The sequence below is a fragment of the Pleurodeles waltl genome, chromosome 7 (assembly GCF_031143425.1).
Source record: "Pleurodeles waltl isolate 20211129_DDA chromosome 7, aPleWal1.hap1.20221129, whole genome shotgun sequence".
NCBI classification, from domain to species: Eukaryota; Metazoa; Chordata; class Amphibia; order Caudata; family Salamandridae; genus Pleurodeles; species Pleurodeles waltl.
The window spans coordinates 1,344,605,213-1,344,622,576 of record NC_090446.1 but is presented as its reverse complement, the minus strand read 5'-3'; the positions used below and the strand labels follow the sequence as shown (position 1 = coordinate 1,344,622,576).

General features: G+C 40.6%; 1 protein-coding gene across 2 annotated transcripts in view; it reads right to left on the bottom strand.

Annotated features, from left to right (window-relative positions):
• The window catches only part of TFPT (TCF3 fusion partner), a 139,167-nt gene that overhangs the window by 51,061 nt on the left and 70,742 nt on the right, over window positions 1-17,364 (bottom strand). For both annotated transcript variants that reach the window (XM_069200737.1, XM_069200739.1), the window contains one exon: window positions 8,385-8,455. In XM_069200737.1, coding sequence (XP_069056838.1) covers window positions 8,385-8,455 — 71 coding nt within the window. The remainder of the gene's footprint in view (window positions 1-8,384; window positions 8,456-17,364) is intronic.

The window sequence follows — 17,364 nt, the reverse complement described above, 5'->3', positions numbered from 1 at the left end:
CAAGGAAAACTGTTCCCTATCCCGACCATTTCGGGCTGTTTACCTTCAGTCAGTCTCATTTATGTTTTTGTTTTTGGAGTATGCTATGACCCTACTGCCCTAGGGTAGTTGCAGGTTACAATTACTGCATGATTTGCTTCCCATGTTCGCACAATTGCAATGTGTTTAGCCAGGCTGAAATAGGCATGGCTCACTGATCTTATATTGTTCAATTTTGCAGTCTTTAGACAAGAGTACGATTTCATGATTGCTGAAAGTGCATGTCTAATTTCACACATTTTTTGTACTGTACATGAATGTAAGATTTTATGATTGCTGTTTATAATTTTAAGTAACTAATAAACTAAACTACTAAAAAAAAAAAAAGAAGGTTTATTAGCAATGAGTCTAGATGGCCATGCACTGTTTAGGAACTCACATATGATATTACTCATGACATGTTCTATTACATTACCGATGACATCCTCAAAGGACTGTGCTACTTTGCTGAAGTTTACACTGTGGCGGTTAACTTTCGTACTATTTTTCTATATAATTTTGATCAGCTTGGGTCGAGCTAATGGGTATAAGTGTTTAAAAAACCCATATGCTCCTAATGCACTATGGCTGTGTAGAGGAATTGAACATGTTATAAATGTTTGCTTTTGAGAGTAACTCTGTGTGCAAGTGGCATTTGACTTGTATTCATTATGCTGCACAGAGGTTTTTTTGTTCTTCGTAAACATTTTCCAACAGGAGAAAAATTCTAATGTAGCAGATACTAACTTTTGTAAGCAGCCTTGAGTTATTAGAGGAAATCTTGTCAGACTGAAAATGAATACGTAACATAAAAGACTGTGTGCACCAGGTACTAGGATATGTATGTGTGCTAGTTGTGCTAGAAAATATTAGCTATATGTAAAGTTTTAGAGTATAAAGAATGCAGGTAGTTTGTTCTTTAGCCTATTTGTTAGCATTTGTTTTTACAACTGTTGCACAGAGTGTACCCTATTCTTAGTAGTTTATTTTAGTACTCTAATGTATTTATGATGAGATTTTCACTATTTCAAATACAGAGTTAACACTCTCAATAGAGTGATTACTGTTTACAGTACCCACTTTTCTATTCATATTATCTTTACTTCTCAATATAGGACTGGACTACGGAAACATGTTCCTTGTAGGAATCACAGCACGGCTCCTGAAAAGACTTCAGACAATACAGAACCCAGCAGCAAGACTAGTACTCGACCTCCCTCAAAGGACTGACATCACACCCCATCCCGATTCAGAAGAGATGTCAGTTCAAGATGCTGAACCACACTTACAAGGCCCTGCAAAACGAAGGACCAGCATACATCAACAAACACCTGACCTTCCATCAACTTATCAGACACCTCCAATCACATTCCCTCTCCCTCGCAGACACCCCACAGATCCGTTGAGCCAATGGCGGAGGATACTCCTCCTCACACCTGGCAGCCAAAGCTTGGAACAACCTCCCACAGCACCTCAGGACCTTACCGTCACTCCAGCGATTCAGAAGAGAACTAAAGACCTGGATGTTCGAATGATCATTCCTCCACACAGCAGCATACAGCTCCAGAGCCTCAAGATACTCACAGGTGATTTGCCACCCTCTATAAATGTTTGATGGATTAATCTATGCTACCTGTTAAGAGTATTCTATAGGCTCAGTGTTGCATCTAATGCTTGTTTTCAGAACTTAACTGAGCTGTATCTGCGGTGGCAGTAGTAATAAGTGATTTTCTCCTGAGCTATTTTGTACTTACTGTCAGGCCTCTAAAGTCATGCTAATTTATAGAACAATATGTGTGAAAGTGAAGCTTGGATGATATCATCAGTGATGTTATTTGAGATGTCATCAGTGATGTGATAAATTATATCATAAATCATGTCATGATTTTTGTCATATGTGAGGTTATTAGCAGTGTATAGCTGGGGCGCAAGTTATAGTTAGTGTTACTAACTGTAACAGCTGAATTTCTGTATTTTTTAGTTCAGAACGTTAACATTGTCACTGAGAAATTCACCTAATCATAACATTACTTTAACCTTTGCTTGTTTGTTTATTTTCAGTGATTTATTTTTTAAATATATTTTTATTACCTCTACCTATAACGTTACTTTGACATTTGTGTTTTTCAGTGAATTTAAAAGGTTATTTCTAAGAAACTATTATTTTTGTGAATTTACGTATGATAGAATGACTATATGTGTTGTGCTCAGACATTATTTAAAAACTGGATACAGTTGAAAGTTTGCAAAATCTTTGTAACATGCATGTGAGGATTAAGCAATATCTATTAAATATTTATCTGTTTATTTGCTCACTTATTGTAACTCTGATATTGGGACATGTTGTAATGATAACTGTATTTTGACCACCGTCTCTATGTTGCACAGCTTTGCACTTGGCTTAGCTGTCTACTGTCACCTCAGTGCTCACATGTGACAGACTCTATTTTGTGTTCAGCTTAGCGTTAGCTTCACCTCCATGTTAAAGGTGCAAGCATTTTTCCGTGCACAACATGTTATGCAACGTGTTTTCTTGTTCATGTTTTTATTCTGTGTGTTCTTTCTCATCAAGGACTAGGACATAAAATGGAAGAAAGAAAAAGTCAGCAAGAAAAAGATGTACCAGGATGATGTTTATGGTACGGCAGGGAACGGTTTAGTTTTGGGAGAGACACCTTGGGAACCTGGCCAGTTCCAACGTGTTCCTTTCAAAGCTGACCTGAAGTAGCTCTGAATAACAGGAGGGGGGGGGTCTAGAAATCTCATCTCTGGCTTGTTTAAGGTATTTAAGAAATCCAAGGATTGACAGTTGGGGATTTAGATTCGGTCAGGATTAAGACGTCAAATGCCTGACTTGCCCTGAGGGTAGATCTCTCTTTCTCTTCCATGGCCGATCTTGAAGCTACTGAGAGAAAGATGAAGCGCCAACTGTGGCCCCGGTGATGGATTTTTACTAATTATTTGCTTTGCATTGTGTATAGGTATCTGTATCTTTGCATGTATATATTTGCTGTTTATAGACTGAAGATTGTTGCGCACATTTTAAACGTGCACTTTCGGTTGTTCTGACATTCCTTTACGAGCCTTGCAGAGTTAATTAATAAATGTCTTCTTCAGACTAAGAGGTGAATTCCAGAGATTATTTTCAGTGTGTGTGTATTTTAGCTCAGTCAGCAGTAAAACAAAACACGTCACCAGCAATCTTTTTTTTTTTCCCAGACTGTCCTCTCCACTGACACACACTGACACCTCTCTCTCAGATGACGGCTGTCCATAGTAGGTTTTGGGGAGGGACTGGCCTCTCCTTTCAGACCCCTCTCTCAGACGACAGGTGTGCAAAGCAGTGTGTGGGGAATAACAAGCCTGCCTGTCACATCTCTCTCAGATGATGGGTATACATATTAGGGTGTGCTGAGGGAGATTGACCTCTCTGCTGACATCTCTCTCAGATGATAGGTGTTAGGTGTGTGGTGTGTGCAACAGAGAGTGGACAGGGACTCTCCTCACTGCTAACACCTTTCTCTTTGATAATGGGTTTGCATAGTAGGGTGTGGGAAGAGACTGTACTCTACTCAACTCTTACTAGGGCAGATGGATGTAAATAGTAGTCTATGATAAACACCATAACCAGTAATATTCCTTCCTACAGTAGCAAGTATGCATACAAGTGTATTCAAAGATCACCTACTCCCTTTCTACTTTTCACAATCCTGCAAATCCTAACATTTACAAAAAATGTTTTTAAAAAATTAACTTTCTACTCGTCACAGTACTTATCTCTTACACACTTCTTCTCAATATCAAGTACCACAATATGTATTTCTACTAGTAGAGTTTATGAAGAACCAACATACTCCATTCCACTATTAACGATCCTGGGAGAGTCCCACAAAATTGTAAAAATGTGTTAAAAACGTTATACATTTATAATATTCACAGTGGTTATCCATTAAGATCCTCCTCTCTGAATCTAGGTGGACAGCATGCCCTTCTGCTGCCCCTCTATATAGCTTTTTTACTTAAATTCCACAACACTGCCAATTTTTCCACACTAAACAGTAATGCCCACCATTTAATTTCTTACATTGCAACAGCCAGCCAATTTGAGCGATTACAGGACTCAAAAGAGTGCACAGGCTAATTAATGGGAAAAACTGACCTCTCGACCAATCACACGGTTCCATTTTTGATTTTGTGGTCTCACAGGAGCTTGCAGGACTCTCGGGAGCCCAACTGCCAAAATATACAATTATTTTGTACCCTTAACTTCTGAAATCACAATCTGTGAACCAGGATATAGCTTCCCGTCAAATTTTGTGTAATTCCTTTTAGCAGTTTTTGATAAAACCTGTCATAAAGAAGTCTATGGAAAATGCATGGAGATTTTACGTTTTGGGACACCCTTTTTTTCTTGGCCCCTCTTGAAAGATCACCCCAAAACGTTCGAGGAAGGAGCTGAGGTGGATGAACTTTTTTTTTTTTCAAACATTTTTGTGAAGATTTATCAAGCGGCGCGAAAGGTATTAGCAAACCAAAAAAATACTCAGTCTATTAAGAAACAGATCTAACTATAACTACCTACCGCCAGTAGGTATAGGTGTGTGGTATGTATGTATGTATATATATATATATATATATATATTTACCTAAAAAACAAAGGTTACAGGGATGTTCTAGTTAGGCTCACATGTTAAACGTACAAAACCATAGAAATTCACCAGTTATAGTTAGTTACCTCAAGTAACTATAACTCGTGCCCTATAACTATAACTTATGCCCCTGCCATGCACAGTTTTTTCGTCAAAAATGTTACTGCTAATATTACAGTGATATTATCAATGATGTTATCAAAGATGTCAAGAGTGCTGTAATTTGTGGGGTAATTAGCAGTGCATGGCTAGGGTGCAAGTTATACTTACCTCAGGGTATGAGTTATAGTTACCTGAAAAAACTATAAAAGATGAACTTCTATGGTTTTGTGCGTCTAAAATCTGAATCTAACTGTAATGTCCTTGTAACCTTGTTTTTTTAGTGAATTTCTAAAGTTTTTTTAATTCTATTTCCCAACTATAATGTCCCTGTAACCTTTGTTTTTTTTCAGAGAATTTGTAGAGTATTTTTAATGTTAAGCAAAATGCCCATCACAATGCACGGAGGGGAAACGAGGGGTTGGATGCAGAGCCTGACCTGGTATTGTACTGCCCCCACCCAAGCTTGCTGCTCCTGCCCCCTCCTTGACTTTCATTGTCCAAGTCCTTGCCCCTGCTCCCTCATTACAACCCTGTGTGGCCATTGTTCTGCCACTGCCCTTTCCGCCTGCCTTGACCAGTTAGCTTGCTACACTATCCTGCTTCACCCTGCCCCCCGATGTCTGTGTGCTTGCCCCTACTCTGTCTTTTTGCCCACCATGTTCCATTTCCCTGCTGCTGCCCCTCCTATCTACTCTGAGTGTTCTGTTGAGCTGCCACTGCCCCTCCTGCCTGCCTAGCATGGTCAGTGGACCGTGCCTGTCCCAGTCACCTTCACCCTGTCTGTGCCAGTTCCATGCCCCTATCTATCCCCTCCCTCCTGCCCTCTGTGGTCCATTTTACTGCCACTGCCTTCTGCCCTCCATGCTCTGTTAGGTTGCAACTGCTCCTCCTGACTACTCAGCGTGGTCTGTTGTGAAGCTCCTTTCCCTGCTCTCTCCAATCCGTGGCCAGCCCCTACCCTTCCCTTCCCTTCCCTTCTGTTCTCTATGGCCCTTTGTGCATCCACTTGCCCCTCCCTCTTGCCCACCATGGCCATTATGCTGCCACTAATCCTCCTGCTTTCCATGCTTGGCCGTCTGTGATGCCACAGCCCCTCCCACCTGCCCTGTGTAGTCAGCATGCTGCCCCTCGCCCCCTTCCATCTTCCCTTCATTGTCTGTGTGTGTACCATTATAGTTTCACTGTTGCCCTCCATGGTGTGTTGTGCTTCCACTGCCCATACTGCCTGCCCTCCATGGTCCACTTGGGTCAAGTCTGCGCTATATAAAACTGCAAAAAATAAAATAAATAAGTGTTTTGCACACTTCTGTCATTAGGCTATACTTGGGCTACATTTGGGTGATATTTGGGCTCTTTTTTCTCTGGTAGCCATCTTTGGGAGACTTATTTGTTATTAAGCTCCCTAATCTCCTCATTTACCGCACTATCCTCAGTGGAAAATGCTTTCAGTTTACCACTTCGAGTCCATTAAGATGGGCATCAAATGTGCCACACTTTTGGCATAAATTCAGAATTCAGCACTCTTTGCTTGTTAGAACACTGTAGTAAACTGCTGATCACCAGGGAGTTAACTGGCAGTCTGCTGCTGGTGTTGAAAGTATATGTTTCAGTCTACATCAGAATGTTTTAATTAAATAGAAGAGGAAGATATTTGAGAACTCACTTAAAACATGTCCTAATTTCCTTTCTACAGAACTAACCATAATTTCTATGACAAAATGAAACCCCTCATGTTGCTGCTTTCTAAATTAAATGTTTTATCGGTTTGAATCAATCAAGGTGGCTTCAGGTGTTGCACACTTTTGTAATAAGTAAGACTGTTAACACTCTAGTTGTTCTTTAGCACACCCTGGGAGGCTTCAGTCGAACACAAGGTAATCAACTTAGAATTGTAAGACTTATGCCCCGATTATGAGTTTGGCGGGAGGAAAAGCCTGCCTGACAAACTCCCACGGCCGGGTTACTGCCTATGCAAAAGCCTACAACATTGATGCCACAGAGTCGGTGGCAATGTTGCGGTGCATCGGGTGCAACAGCACCCGTTGTGCTTTTCACTGTCTGTTAAGTATTTAGTGCAAGTATGATGAGAAGATTGAATAAACTTTGTACCAGCAATGATTAATTGACAAGGGGGCATGTTTTATGACAACTATGGTATATATTTTCTGTAGGTTTGGGACATTTAAAGATGGAGCTATTTTTGGGCAGAGTGTTGCTTATGTTTATGTAAACGAACTCACAGGTAAAGGTGTGTTTACATGGGGATTTCGCTTGATATCGATGCCGTGACAAAGGCACGTGTGAGTGCAAAAAATGTGTTGACAAACTCCTCTGCAGAATAACCACTGCAATCAAACCTCATCGAGTGCCAAGACTACCTTCAGAATTGTCGGGCAAGTCATAGGATATATATATATATATATATCTCATGTATCCGAAACCCGTTGGCGGTTTCATTTTTTTATTATTGTTTGCACTTTTTTCCAAATGTTGACATTCACTCAATAAATCTATGATCACTCTGCATTCTTGACTGTGCCGTGCCACCATGTTGGATATGTGAAGAAATACGTGTATATATATATATATATATATATATATACACACACACACACACACACACACACCTCACTTTGCCTCTAACCACCCCTAAACTTACCTTTACCTCCTTTTACTTTTATACTTATAAACAAGCCTCAACTTGTTACCTGTCTGGACCACATTAAGAATTATGTTATTTAATAAATGTAAATACTTTCATGGGGGGTAGAGGATGCCTGGTAAAGGTAAACACCTACATCCTGTACCTACTTACCTTATCTACATGGTAAAAACTGTGTGTTAAATGTCATGCGTGGTTAAGTCATCGCTGTAAAAGGCTGTATACCATCCGTATTTCCACAGAGGACAGCCATAAAGGAAACACATTAAAACAAATAATCTAGTCACCCAGATGATAAAATGAATGAGTTGATTTGGTATTTCATATATAATGTATCTGAATCTAGACTATGCTTAAGCTTTAATGCAAATGTAGTATGCTTAAATTTAACAAGGGCTTGAGGTGTCATAAATACTGGTTAATTTTTTGGAAAGTGATCCGTATCTGAATAAGCTCATTTAACATATTCTCTTGTAGTTAACAATAGCGGAACTACAAGATGCAGGTATACTAGGACAGTCTGCAGTCCATGGTTACACCAATCTCCATGTGCCCTGCCCCAAGTTAGAGGGGCACAGACCTAGAACGCTTGAGCAGGCCTTTAATGGCAAGGTACAACCCTCTAAGGTAGGCTATAAGGTCATAGTGTAGCCTCTGGTGAAACAGTTACTACACTATCGGACATCCCATGCACTGAAAACAAAATGTTCTGGTTTAAATGGGGAGATACAGGGTACAACGGAATATTGTGTCAGGGTGTACATTATCCACTTGCTACTTCAGTGCCTTCAACATTCAATGTTCTAAACATACTTACCAGTATTTTCCCCAGACAAGATCTGGATTTTCAAATTAGATACCATGTGGAGTGTGCTTGCCCTTCTGGGCATAGTGCAGGAGGGACATTTGACACCCAGAAACAAGTGCAATTTAAAAGTATAAACAGGGAGTACCTTCTCTCGTGTTTCATCTTCCGTGTGATCTTCTCAACCTGGTGCAGTCGGTTCAGCACTCTCTCATTTACCTGAACAGAGAAATATATGTATGTTCAATTATGTAGAAACTAGTGAAGGGACTAGGAGGTATAAGCAAGAAGTTGTTGGTTAGGATGTGGGGTGAAAGGTGGTGGACCATTGCTAAGTGCGGAAGAAGTAGGGAGTGGTGCAGAGGTTGAAACTAGTGAGGAGGTAGAAAGTGTAGGGAGCTATATAATAAGAAGGTTGGCACTAGTGGAGTTAGGGTCTGGTAGTGAAAGGAATGGCCAGAATAGGTGGTAGGAAGAGGTTAAGAGGCAGGGCTTATTTAGAACAAGGGGCATGTCGCAACATAATTAGAGCTGTTCCTGACAATACATCACAGGTGTAGCTAGTGCAGTGACTTATTTTGCTTTAGTGAGGCAGGCCCAATAATTAGCACTGGAGTAACTACAAACTTCCTCACGATTTTAACTGATTGGTCTCTGCCGTGTACTTAACCCTTATCCCCAGGGAAGCCAGAGCATCAAGGAAGAGGTTATGGGTGCCTTCCTGTGGACTGTTGGGTCCTGGTAATGGCCGAGGGCCTGAAACTATGCCCCTCTGTACCTCTTTCACCTGAGGAGGAAGTCGAATCACCCATCATACAGATGGGTACCGGCCGCTTTAACTCCCAAGTGTTTTAGTACTTCTGACAGGAGTACCTCTCCAGGTATTCACCAACACTTCCTTTTGGTGATTTCCTTTTGGTGACTGCTGTGCATTCTTGGTGAGCTCCTACTCTGCCTCATTGGTCTACTACTGTACCATCTAGGTCCATTCCTCAGTTACTCCCTACTCTGATTCTGAGTAAGCCTTGCTAACCTTGTGCTTCAGCATCTAGAGCCCTTATGTACTATTTTCATTCGCAAATGAATAATGTACAATTGACATGCAGACGGATTTGCGAATGGATATACAATCTTCAATGCTATTTATGTACTAATAGCTTGCATCACAAATTGTACTCGTAGGTAGTGTGGGGGGCAAAACAGCATACCTATTATGGCCATATATCAGGCAGGTTGCACTTTGCAAATTTCTGTGATTGACTACGACTAGAAACATTCCTTTACCCAGCCACCCCCACCCCCTCAGCAAAGCCATGTAAAGCTCCAACCCCAGGCAAAATATTCCTCTTCACACTGCATCCTACCTCCAGGAGCCCTCTGACACTTAGCACCTACAGAGAGCAAGTGAATGTCTGTGTTACAAACAGTTATCACCATTCAATGGGGTTTAACTCATAAATGTAAGCATTCCATGCAGATATTCCAACCGGTATCTGCAGTGCAAGCCACCCAGAATGGCGTCCTGGAATTGGGGCCATGGTGTTTATGTGTTATTCAAGACAGATTCACAACCTCAAAAGGCTTATTCTATTTACAATATCTTAATGAGTGCAAAAAAAAAATCAGTGTGACGTAACAGGTATTGAAAATCAATTTTATTGTAGAATTAATTAATGCCTTTGCAGTCGAGGTCAGCCTCTTCAGTTTCAAGAAAAATAGCAGCATAATCGGTTAAAGGAAAGGTGGAGAGGAAGAGATGTTTAACATTTTTAAAATGGTTTAGTAGTTCAATAAAATATGCCATCAAGTGGCTTTTTTGAGCCTACGTTTTCGTTCTTGGTCTGCACGGAATCCTGCATAACAGTGCCTCACTGCTACGACATATAGGGTGAACCAGGTCCCATAACTGGTCATTCCTTGGAAAGGGTTTTTTTTTTTTAACAGCAACGGACATGAATTTTAAGAAGCATCCGGATAATTGGGGATTTTCACATTTTAGACACTCCTCCACTGCTTTGTTGCATTACGTATTTGTAATTTTAAAAGCACTGGTCTGAATAGCAGTTTTCTCTGTGGGAAGTGGGTTTCCACAGGAACATATAATGGAGACTCTGTGGCTACTTTGCATTATCAACATGTGTGATCCAGTTTGCCAATTAGCCTGCCCTGGCGACAATCCATAAGGAGATCAGCCCATATCCTATTCGTTTTAAGTCTTCTGTTTTAGAGACAGTGGCTGATCCAAATATTCTTGTCTACTGGTGTCTCACAGGACTTGGACACCTATGCATGGGCTCTCGTCCTAATATCGCCTAGGTCTTCGTCTACGAGCAACAATTTAGCTTGCTTTTTTTACCAGTTTGGATACCTATGATGTAGGCAACCTCTTTTCCCATACTTCCATAAACTTTATATAATATAAAGCCGACGATAATGAAGTGCTCTTCACAGTTTTTGTTCTAGCCATACGGTTTCTCACACCAGTGTTTTATTTTTAGGGATTTGGGTAGGAAGGGCCACCTCAATTTCCAAACGTAGGACACATGCCTGGCACAGAGCACATGTGCCTGTTTGGGTCATATGAACTCAAATGTTATCGGTACTTGTGAAGTACTATCAGGCAGATGGAAAAACAACCTTTAAATTCTATATCGCGCCGTCTCTAAGCATTTTGTTAATTTGTCGATAGGTTATCATCCCACATGTGCGAGTCAGCATTAGATTGCAATCCACTATTCGGAGTAGTGCACCAATGTTTGGGCAAGAAAAGTTATTGAGTAAACAAATTAATGAGTTATTGAGGACCAGTACTGGGTTTCTGAAGGGGCAATCTGTGTACTGGGATCTCCACGCTCCCTCAGCCATACTCCTAAATATTTTTAGTTTTTGGCAATCTCAATGTTCATGCCGTCTAGCTGTTGGTGACCTTTTAAGCGTTTTTCGCACACACGTAACAATCTTAGCCTTGTATATGTTAATCTTTAAAATGAACCTATTGCAGTATTTGTTCAATATGTTTAAGGCTCTCTGAGGGCCAATGGGAGTTGGATCAAATATCACTGTATCGCCAACGTATTACATATTTAATTTTTGTTCTGATCATTTCAGTGGCGAATCCTCTTGGTATTTATTTTTATTTATTTTAAATGTGAGGGTATCAGATGGGGGCGGCAAAGTTATTCGTATTCCCCATAACGAGAATTGCTTTTTGTTTTCTTCTAACAATTTTCCAGTTGCGCTCTTTGCAAATGCCACCTCTATCAATTTGTTTTGATCACCCAGTTTTGGAGGTTCAAAGGCTATCACCGCTATGTCTTTGGATTCAATGTGAGTGGTAGAAAAGATTTACACAGTTTAATTTAATTGTGTTGCCCCTATTTAAAAAATGCCACCCCCGATATTTTGGATATAGGGTGTATCTGGTTTTACCCTCAGCTACATTGATTTGTGTTGTTTCTCACTGTGGCTTAGAGTCGTTCTTTGCATCATAAAGACCTGAACCGTTTGCGGTCTGTTCGTGCCTGTAATACTTCAGTTTTTAGGTTAAACGTGCCAGCACTCTGACCTGTTGTAAACTATCTTTGGGCTTTTAACCACTTTCAATGCACGCCCATCACTATAACTCATTCGTGGGCTTGTCTCTCAAAAATCCTTCGTTATCATTGGTAAATGCTTTACGTTTGTCCCACCTTGGGACAGTTTGGTTATCGCCTTGGACATCAACCCTGTTACATGGATAATTGCACTTTTGCCGATACGTTTGACTGCGAGCAAACTTCTTTTTCCTTTTGCATCCCTCCTTCACGCTCATGGCGACCGTGGCACTTTGAATCATCTCGCTTATGTCAACTGTTTTACATTTCATTTTCAATTTAAGTGGCAAGAAAAGTCCAGTTAGGAATTTACAACGTTAACAGCTCGAGCAAACACGAGACCCACTGCATTGCAAATGCTTGTTTAAGTAAGGTCCTTTATAATAAGGTTTGTCATTTTCTGGATTTGCCCTATTAAGAGTCTCATTTTTGCTGGTCAAAGGGTTTTGGTTGCTCTGCTTATTTTAGTAGCTATGTCTCTTTTTAAGCTACTTTGTTGGAATTTCTTTATGTATGTTGCTGGTTGGGCAAGATGTTGACCTCATTTTTAGGGACTTCAAAACCATATGAAAGGTATCAAATTAATGGGATTCAGATTTTATGGTTTTGAGGGTTGTGATACTGTGATTTAGGGATCTCCCAACACCTGTGTCAGGGTTGAATTCCTCGTTGGTTGCGAGGGTCTCCTTTTGAGGGATGAAAATGTGGCTGGTCTCAAGATGGGTATGGCGGAGTGTTTCACCATGCGCATTGCTTATTTTATATTTATTTGCCCTGTTCAGGGCCACTTCCTTTTTTTCCTTTACATCCCGGATAACCAACAGCATTACTTCTGTTACGTGAACAATTTTATCCAGAAGTGGATCAAACAAGCATTCTTCACTGGATCTTTTCATTTTGTTCTGTGACCAGTGTAGTAGGTTGTTCACCCTGTCCAATTTGGATTCTATGGGTATTGTATAGGAAGTCAACAACTAATGTCTTATGATTTGTCACTGAAAGGGTCTGGGTGCTTGGAGAGAGGTCTGCTATTTTAGGCTTTTCAATAGATACTTTTTTTTGGATTCTGAATTAAGTTTTGGGAGAGGGCCATGTTGCTGGCCCTCCTTCTTGCACTGCCTAGCTTGATCTTAAATGTATTTATCTTAGATTTTTATTAGTGTCAGCCATTTATGCATGCTACCCAAACAGCATGCTTTTGTTTTGGTTGGGCAATCTCCATTGGAGCCGCTAATATGACTTTACTGATTACAATCATTGTGGTGAATAGCAGAACTCCAGGTTTGTAAACTAGGCTCAGTGCTGCTTCATGGGATGTGCTAATACTTGCACTGCTGTTAAAGCTGTGCTTTCATCTCCATCTAATCCTAAATTGAGTATGTGATTTCCAACTCTGTGTGTTTAACGTGGGTTCCTTTTCACAGCATTACGTTTTCACTGTGCACATAAATGTATTCTGCTAAAGTTTGTTGTTCTAAGCTAATCATCGAAGGGCCCATAATTTGCTTAGCTTTTACTTGATTGTCTGAAATTGGTGACACCTTTCACCTGGCAGGAGCTCCTATATTGTTAGAGTGCTGTTGAGCAAGCAGCAACAGGAAGTTACATGTTCTCATTTTTAAACAACTTTTTATTTGGTGTTTGCTTAAGAAATGAGAATGTTAACAGTTATTTGATTAACAGTTATTTGAAAAACAAAAACTTTTAGTAATCTTGTTCTGTTCCCCCTCTCTAGGTAGGCTTGTCTCTCTGTTGCTTTTTTCCTGCTTTGTATGGTCTTTGTTCATAAGACTACTGATGCTGGGGTATGGGGCCGGGCACAGAAGGGAGAAATAAACCAAAATTGGTGATGGAACACTCATCTGCTCTGTTCAGTTCGAATGTCTGATGTTTCTCACCTTCCCTCAACCTGCACTTGTCTTAACTTCACGCTTGCTCACCTGTAACACAAAACCAGCACAGGCTGCTGCAACTCTGGCGCTAGCATGCGGGTAGTCTAGGGCTGATAAGTGGGATTGAGAAATTGGATTAATTTTTGGGGTGGGCGACTGGCCACTTCAAGAAATAATCCCGAATCTTGTCAGGTGAACCTTCAAAGTCACCAAATTAACCTGAGCTCACCCCTCTGGTAACTACAGCACAGAGCAGACAGGCTTAATTTAGCAAGTGTGTAAAGTATTTATGCAGTGAGAAAACAGTAACATAATAAAAATACAAAATGGAAATCCCACACCGAAATAGAAATTTAGAGTCAAATTCATGAACAAAATGACAAAAAAAATCCATTTAGGGGAACCAGATATGAAGTTTCAAAGTTTTGAGTAAAAATAGGGCTAAAAACCATACAGCACCAATGATAATCGATGGTGATGGTAGACCGGGAACTAGGCATGATTGTCAAAGGAGAGGAGGTCGGCTACACCAACCAGATTCACCCAGGTCAAAGATTTTACCTTGCAACTTAGTCTAATTTGAAGTGCCACTGATCAGAAGGAAAAGTTTTCAAACGTTTCCAAACGGTCTTTAAGTGGCAAAAAAAAAACACAGGAGGAAACATCTAAAGCCAAAAGGACCTTATAGGAGACAATGAGAGACTTACAGGGAGTCAGGCAGAGGCCAACAGCAGGGTGAAGTCCGGATCAGCTATGTACTTCCAAGAAGGACCTTTTCCTACTGGTTGTCTCCCTGTGGCAAACCTTAAGGTCGGCCAGCTGACCTTTGAAGTCCAACTCTTAGTTCTGGGTAAAGGAGGGAGCAGGTCCAGTCCTCAAGGCTCCTCTCCAGTCACAGAAAGCATACCAATTCCCCATCTTCTGCAGGTCCATAAAGTGTTTTGAAGTGGATGCCTGGAGGTGCCACGTTTATCCCTGGCACCAGCTAGTGGGTTGGGGTGACTCCTGGGCATTTCTTAACCAATGGGGTAAATGTATCTACCCACCTTTTCAGATGCTCCTGATTGTCTTACTGCAAACAGACCTAAAATGCCATGGCATTCTAATGATGGAGAAAGTCGTTGGCTGGGTGGGGGTGTGTGGGGAGTGTACTATGGTAATCCTACGTTCCTCCCACTCCTAACACTAAAATCCAGCTTTAAGCAGGCACTGTACCCACAACAAGGTCAAAGACAGACATCTGGTAAGACAAAAGCTGGGCCCTTCAGCAAAAAGACAGGGGATCCACAAGAACTATCATGGCATCTTGTTCTCTCCCCTTCAAGTGTGCCCCAAGTGTTACGTGTGGCTCAACAGACCTGTCAAGCAGGATTTAATAGTGTGGTGTTACAGGATGCCCACAGCCCCCACTGTGAACATTCAGTGAAGTTCACAGGAGTCATCTTTCCCATTCAGGTCAATCTACTGTATGCTCCTGGGAGACAGTTCATACCTTGTTCAAACATATTCAATACTGAATACAGGCTGGGAGAAACCATGGTTAGTAGGGGTGAAGTGCTCAGAGCTCTAAAGCCAGCAAAGCTATAGGGTCCAGCAAAAGGTGAAAAATCCAGGGTGACCCTGCAGAAAAGGCAGATTTCCTACATAGGACGAACGAGGCATAGATAAGGCAAAATGGCCTCCAATGAGGGAGCAAGCTGTATTGCAGGTGCTGCATGGGCTCCAAATAGCCGAGCCCTACCTCTCAACCTGGGTAGATCACACAGGCATTCAATAGGAGGGACTGGCTGACAAGGCCCAGAGAAGAGGCGTAAATGCCCAGCACACGCAGCAAACTTCGAAATGTTTGCTGTGTGTGCTCGCCATTTGCGCCCCATCTCTGGCAAGGCATAAAGTGGGGGAAAAAAGAGTCAGCTCTAGTGCATACACCAAAGGGGAACAATAGACATTTTTCTCTGTATGTCTCTGTAACTCCCAGCACTCAGCAGCAAGCTCAGGTCATGTGTCACAATTTAATGAAAGAAAATATTAGAGATAAGACCAATATTGAATCTCAAATGGAAAGTGATTTGATTTCAGTGTGGTCAGTTCAAACTTGGGATACTATATGGTCAAGGATATATTCCACACCTTGTGCGACCCATATCACAATTTGTTTCCTTTACAAAAGACACCATGTCAGTAATCTAAATCTAACAAGTTGATTAGTGAACACTGTTGGTCATGCTGTTCTGGTAAAGCAGATATGATACACTTGATTTATAGGTATCATTAAAATATGGGTTTGGTCAATAGTTTGGAACTAAATTAATGAAGTTATCAAAACTAGTGTTCATTTGTCATAAAATAATTTCTTGGATATCTTGATCTTAGATCTAATAAAGTGTAGAACAGTAGATTTGCTTTTGTATTTGCATTCCAACACACTGGAAGAAAATTGAAAATTTTAAAGTATGGTACATAGCATGGCATGTATAAAATAAGGTGGAATGAAATATAATATAAATATAGAGTAGATTTGGCCGATTATAATTTAATTTTAATTGTCCAAATGTGAATACTGAGAGGAGTTTGTTTATTAAGGTAACCCTTTGCTTCATATTTATCCAGATGTAGATCAGGAAGGGTTTTCATTTCAATAGTGAATGGAGAGGTTGTAAATCCACCCACCCCTTGAAATATATAACTTGGTTGGCTTATTATTTCTCTTATTCATTTGACTTGCTGTATGTAGAAGGCATCATTATATTATTGATAAGATCTGTTTTGTTATACACACATTATTTTAGTAGATAAATATCCTTTATTTAACCTGATACCATTCCTTTCCACTACCTTGTTGTCATTATTATAACTTTAGGTTTGGATGCCTACATTGACTTTACTCATTGAATTGCATACATGTGGTACTACTTTTCATATACATGTATATAAATAACTATTACAGATACAGACTTTCCCAGTCGCCAATAATTATGGTTTGTAGTTTGCAGAGGGCATCAGTGATGCTGCAGGGTGGATCAGGGGCAAGTTGGCATAAGGTAGGGGGGATAGGGGAACAAATCATGTACACGGTGTTTACTGTCTGTCATGGATTCTTGTCCTCTAAATTAAGCCCCTAATCTCCAGAAGAGAATGCTGTATTTGAGTTGCTATCTCTCTACCACACTCTGGTTTAAGTCTTATCTGCATTCTATAGCTATGTGGGGGAAGGACATTAATGTTTCAAGTCAGGTATATAAAGTAAGTAAATGTATTACTGAATTGGAATTACATAACTCACAACCTCTTTATGCCTTTAGTTTCTTATCTGTAACCATTAGGAGCGATTAGAAACAGCATAGGTAAGGAAGAGAGTGCTATAAAAAAAATCATTGACAAAGTCCTCAAACAATGTGTGCACTGCACGGAGGTGGGCAAACACAAACTCCCAGCCCCCACCACTTTTGATGTGGTAGACTGGAAAGATTTTAGCCACGGCACTCGGAGACTTGATGTTTAATTCCAACTTTACCACTTTGCCGGAATATATTGTTTGTGAAATTTGTACACACAACATGGAGGCATTTCTTTGGTGAAAGTAGTTCCTGAGTCTCACCACAGGAACCACTCACACCCTAGGTGTGAAATGAGCACAACTGAA